Source organism: Anneissia japonica, unplaced genomic scaffold, assembly GCF_011630105.1.
Source record: "Anneissia japonica isolate Jap-2015-1 unplaced genomic scaffold, ASM1163010v1 scaffold1547_len296510_cov162, whole genome shotgun sequence".
In the NCBI taxonomy this organism is placed as follows: domain Eukaryota; kingdom Metazoa; phylum Echinodermata; class Crinoidea; order Comatulida; family Comatulidae; genus Anneissia; species Anneissia japonica.
This window is the reverse complement of record NW_022701555.1, coordinates 175,286-181,445: the sequence shown is the minus strand read 5'-3', so window position 1 is coordinate 181,445 and position 6,160 is coordinate 175,286. Positions and strand designations below refer to the sequence as shown.

General features: G+C 34.2%; 2 protein-coding genes across 2 annotated transcripts in view; one reads left to right on the top strand and one right to left on the bottom strand.

Moving 5' to 3' along the window:
- Positions 1 to 1,679, top strand: part of LOC117103645 (pre-mRNA-splicing factor CWC25 homolog) — a 12,721-nt gene extending 11,042 nt beyond the window's left edge. Inside the window, exons 9-10 of the mRNA XM_033244230.1 lie at positions 706 to 767; positions 1,299 to 1,679. Of these exons, the coding sequence (XP_033100121.1) occupies positions 706 to 767; positions 1,299 to 1,404 (168 nt within the window). The 3' untranslated portion in view covers positions 1,405 to 1,679. The remainder of the gene's footprint in view (positions 1 to 705; positions 768 to 1,298) is intronic.
- A 2,542-nt stretch (positions 1,680 to 4,221) lies between these two features.
- Positions 4,222 to 6,160, bottom strand: part of LOC117103644 (Golgi reassembly-stacking protein 2-like) — a gene marked incomplete in the record, with an annotated part of 18,051 nt that continues 16,112 nt past the window's right edge. Inside the window, 1 exon segment of the mRNA XM_033244229.1 lies at positions 4,222 to 5,515. Coding sequence (XP_033100120.1) covers positions 5,220 to 5,515 — 296 coding nt within the window.

Here is a 6,160-nt window from a genome sequence, read left to right as displayed (position 1 = left end):
TAATAAAACATCCCTTTTTCTTAACCTTTGGGACCAGACTGTGCAATGCTTTAATGGGAATGGCACTCCTTCTCACACCGCGTCTGTTTACCTTCCCAGCTTATGCCTGTACCGAATTATACTCTTGGGTAGGAGAAACAAATACAATAAATAAAAAATAAATATGGGAAACATTGTGGCTGCTTCATATAATATTTTCCACTAGTGTATGATATGCAAATCTACTAATTGTTTATTATTTACTAGTTATTGTGCCTTATTACCTCCGCCAAGGAGGTTAAATATTCACTGCTGACCGTCTCCCTGTCTGTTAGCAAGATTATGCGAAAACTGATGAATGGACAATCATAAAGTTTAGTGGAATGGTACATAATAATTGAAGAAAGACAACATTCAATTTTTGGAGAAGTGTCAAAGGGTTAATAGGTTCATGGAAATACAAATTTTTACCCTTGAGCATAAAAGCATATAATTGGCCCACATTAACGATGGCGATTCCATTAATTTTTTTAGAGTTTTCTGCAGCACTCAAGAAAATATGTGCTATAATATGATTGGCGATTCCATTATTTCATGGAGTGTATGCTGCAGTTTGGCCCATTATAGAAGGCCTGCTTGTTGGTACTGTATTTAGTCACAAGGTGGAGGTATGCACTCCATGGAGTGACTGCCCTAGAATTTAACATTGTTTCACTCATTTTCCAGGATGAAGACCGGGCCGAGAAGGAAGCAGAAACAAACAAATCGCGCAATGCAGAGTTTATTGAGTGAGTTTATATTTCATTTACTTGGGGATGATATGAATATGTGTGATAGTAACTAAAATTATTAAGATTCTGAACAAAACCGGTTTTGTTGAATTATTGAAAATTAGTCTATTTGCCTTTTTTCTATATAATTATGTAATATACATGCAAACCACCACTTGTCAGTGGATTTAAACTGTAGGGAAACAGTGCAGTGATGTTGGTTCTGTTGCATCTGGAGCAGGATAGACTATGACCGAAAAATAATACAAAAACCTCAAAACTGCTTGTTTTAAAAGATTGTAAATTGTATATTTCATTGCAAATGTTCTCCATATAAAGAATGGTTAAATATCATAATAACAATTAATATTTAGTGTTTTTTAGTGATATCACTGGCTGAGACATATATAAGTTCACTTTGGTGACTACTTGTAATTTGCATGTTCGTTTAATAGTTTCACAAAGAAGTACCAAACAAATAATTAAATAAATGGTATACTGTGATTTGGTACCTGTATTTATTTACTGAATTATCTAATTTTATTCAAGGCCAATGAAGCTTTCAGCAACCAGTGTTGAAGATCGAATTAAGAGAAACATTTACAACATACAGAGAACAAGTGTTGCACTGGACAAGAACTTTGCCAAACGCTGAGTGAGAAACATTTACAACATACAGCAAATGTTGCATTTTACCAAAACTTTGCTATATGCTAAGGGAAATACATGAAAAGCACACAGAGAATAATGTGGTGCGTTAGAGAAGAACATTGCCAAGGAAGAAACATTTAAACAGGGGAGTGAATATTCTTTCATATTGGAATTAAAAGTCACATAAATGGGCTGATTATCTGTATAATATCCACCTTGTTGAGGGGGTTGATCATTTGTAAAATGTTCTATTTTTTATACTCAAGGACAATAAATTACTCTCTACACTGTATTTTTATTTGACATAAGCAATTGATGATGGGATGATGTTAAACAGTTGAAGTAGGTTAGTTTTTTTAATTGAATATTAATAGAACCTGAAAAGCAGATTACATTGAATAGCTTGGTGGATAAGATGCTGGACATTGAATCGCTTGGTGGCTAAGATACTGGAGTAATGTTGAATAGCTTGGTGGCTTAGATGCTTGATTTCCAATGCAAGGCTTCTGGATTCTGTCAGAAAGCAGGGTTTTTTTTTTTCTCAACAAAAAAACAACTGCACTTTCTAAGCCTCACGAGTGAGACTATATAGAGCATTGTGTGTATGTTTGTCTTGTGAAACAGCGATGTCTCCAGGAAATTGCCGACTTAGCGTCCGAACCAAGAGGCCGGCTAGAACCTTGGCCAGGGTCCCGGAAGAAAAATTCTTGCTAGGGTTCATAGGGAGAGTTGTAGCTAATAACATAAGGATTGGCAATTCAAATTACGTTAATTTGTGCCACCATTGTTGTGAAAGGACTGCCACTTCGAAAAGTGATTAAGTTTGTTGTTTGGTATATCCTTAGCTCTAAAATTGAATTACAGTACTGTAAACATTTACCATTCTTTGCATGATTCTGAAATTGGCTGGTAATTAATTTTCAAATTACTTTAAAATACTTTTTTATAGTAAAAACTGAATTGTTCTGATCAGTCTCATTGCTATTTACTTATTTTATTTTAAATTAACGTTACTGATTTTAAAACATACATACAGAAAATTAACAGACAAATTAATCAAAATTAGTGTATAGAAATTGAAAGTATTTATTCAGTGTACTTCTGCCTCAGGCAAAAAAATGAAGAAATTATACTGTACAGTAATCAATTGTTGAGAATATCACTGATTTACTCATTCTGCAGTAACTCTGAAACTCCCAGGGCTCGATTTAGTACTAGCCCGGCGTACAATGTCTAGTAAAAACCGCTCCGGGCTAGTCTATTTACTCCTCATGTTGCCCGGTTGTCTAGTGGAGAATTAGCAAGAAAAACATTTTTAAAAAATTTTTTAAAAAACACGGAACTTTCGAGATAATCCCTGCACAAGAGGTACCGCAGCCCAGAGAGAACACTCTAGCTAGCGTTCAGCTCTCCCCATGCGCGAATGTTGAATTATTAAGATGATCCCCAAGTCATTCACCAACCACTACAGGATGGCATGTTATCTCTCTCTCTCAACAGAAGATCGTTTGATCGTTGAATCGGGTTAATTTAGGTACATTAAATTTAATGTACTACCTTGTATTCATATTATTTTCTCATAATGATATTTATAAAATGTTCGAATAATTAAGTAATTCAATGCTATAGGAAGCTAGGCTAGCCTAGGCCCTGGGTCTTGTTTAGGCCTAGGCCAAGGTAGCCTAGTCTAGCCTGAGCAAGATTTATTGCCATTGGTGGGTGAGTGACTTGAGACCTGAAGATTTAACAGATGCATTGGTTTGATTGATTTCTGGGCCCTTTGTTAAATATTAGAATGCCGACATTACAACCAGGGAGATGCAAAACATGCTCATCTGTCCCTGTTAGTGTTATAACCAGAGTTGATTTTGCAGCATGGGAGATTTTTTTATTTATTACACTAATTTGAGGGGGTACTACTCAAACAGCAAAGCTACAGAAATTATGAAATTGCAAATCAACCTTCAAATTTAATTGTCGCTAATAAATATTTTGAAACAAAATGTTTTCCTGCCTGTGGGCTAGTAAAATAGTCTGTGGGCTAGTAAAATCTCTAGTAAACTAGCCCAGTGGTCTAGTTAACAAAAAAAGTTAGGGCAAGCCCTGCTCTCCATATTTCATTTACATTGTCATTATATGGAACAAAATCAGAGGTTTTCCTATTTGTTGTCTGCATCACTGTATCAAATTGCAAATAGAGAACAGTATTTCAAGGCTACGGGTATTTGATTTCTATTAGATCTTACCACTACTGTAGCTTCTACAGGTGAATAGGTTTGCTAAAATAATTTTTGTAAATCTGTACACATGAACAAGTTTGCTATCTGCATATATATCATTATGAAAACAGAATACATAAAACTTAGTGATTTTTTACAACTTGGTTGTTTTATTAAAAACTTCCAACAATGATACTGTACTTAAGATTCACTTTATTGAATCTTTTATATATTCACTCAAAACACAAATTCACGTTAAAATTATAAGACTCATTCAATTGAAAAAACTAAACTATCAGAAGAGAATTAAAAACCACTTGTTAATTGTCCACAAAAAAATTAAAGTAAGAGGGAGATGTGTATAAGAGACAGGGTATATCCTTAGCTCTAAAATTGAATTACAGTACTGTAAACATTTACCATTCTTTGCATGATTCTGAAATTGGCTGGTAATAAATTTTCAAATTACTGTAAAATACTTTTTTATAGTAAAAACTGAATTGTTCTGATCAGTCTCATTGCTATTTACTTATTTTATTTTAAATTAACGTTACTGATTTTAAAACATACATACAGAAAATTAACAGACAAAATAATCAAAATTAGTGTATAGAAATTGAAAGTATTTATTCAGTGTACTTCTGCCTCAGGCAAAAAATGAAGAAATTATACTGTACAGTAATCAATTGTTGAGAATATCACTGATTTACTCATTCTGCAGTAACTCTGAAACTCCATATTTCATTTACATTGTCATTATACGGAACAAAATCAGAGGTTTTCCTATTTGTTGTCTGCATCACTGTATCAAATTGCAAATAGAGAACAGTACTTCAAGGCTACGGGTATTTGATTTCTATTAGATCTTACCACTACTGTAGCTTCTACAGGTGAATAGGTTTGCTAAAATAATTTTTGTAAATCTGTACACATGAACAAGTTTGCTATCTGCATATATATCATTATGAAAACAGAATACATAAAACTTAGTGATTTTTTACAACTTGGTTGTTTTATTAAAAACTTCCAACAATGATACTGTACTTAAGATTCACTTTATTGAATCTTTTATATATTCACTCAAAACACAAATTCACGTTAAAATTATAAGACTCATTCAATTGAAAAAACTAAACTATCAGAAGAGAATTCAAAACCACTTGTTAATTGTCCACAAAAAAATTAAAGTAAGAGTGCATTCTCTAAAATCCAAAAGTGTGCATTGAAAAATATAACAATACCAGAACAGCTCCTTTCGATAATACATATATTACCATTGTTTGGTGTTAAATCTTGCATTAAACACATTTGCATTAAGATTTCACAGACAAACAATATTCAATTACTGTATAATGTTTTTTATCTCGGGTAGACAATTAATGTCTAGACCATTTATAGCAAATCCACCACTGATCCTTTCAAAAAGCACACTGTAATGTACACAGCTGAATGATTTCATGTTACACATTTAATACTAAATAATTTACAAGATTATTTTCAAAAGATAGTTACTCTGGTATGCTGTCATTAAACAGAACTGTATAAACTCTGGTGATACCGAATACATAATTAGATATCATACATCAAGTTTTATGTAAGCCTAAGAGCTGGCTTCAGTCTGTGAAACACCTGTTGCTATTGACGACAGCGATGCGGGAGCAGCTATAGTTCCACCACCTGCAATTGCTGTTGGCAGAGATACAGGTGGTGGCGGTATGGTTATACCAGCTGGTAGTTGAGGTACTGTAATAGATGATGGAAAAGAGATGGAGGTGGGAACCGTTGAGCCTGGTTGGGGAGGAGGAAGTGAGGACAGTGCTATTGGGGGTATTGACACGTTAACGTTTGGTAAGCCTGGTATGTTCGACAGGCTGACTGGTGGCAGCACATCTGAAACTGAATGAAGAAAATGTGATTATAATAACAGATCATGAATTGAATTTACTATATACACCACACTGCATTTAATAAATAAAATGTATATGTAAGACACAAATTGAAATGAGGGATATTAGACAATAAAATCAAACACTATTTAGTGTAGAACAGAGAGAACACAATTCAGATATATAAATATTTTGTGAAGAAAATGAGGACGTGTACTTGTGTGCAGGCTAGTTATGAAGGAGTCCAGGGGCATACTGTTCTATATATTTTCAGCGACATTCACCTTTATAGAGAACTGTTAGTAAAAGTACTGAGAAAACAGAGTACAAAAGGAGAATAAAAATAATTTGGCAATGACCCAGGTTAAAGCTACGTTCACATCAAGCCCGGATCCGGTCCGGAGCCCGGAGAAAAAATCGTGAGTTGTTACGTTTTTTGAACGCTGCGTTCACATCGCGCACGGAAATCGGTTATTCGAGGTCAGACTACGTGCATTTTTGAACCAACCAAGCGGAACAACATCAACAATGGCAACTTCCGGAAACACTAGCGACGACGATGATGTATTATTATTATGGTTGATTAAGAATAGAAAGCCTGAACGTGAATGGGTTAATGCAATTAATAAAAAAAGAATTACCCATGGCCAATTCC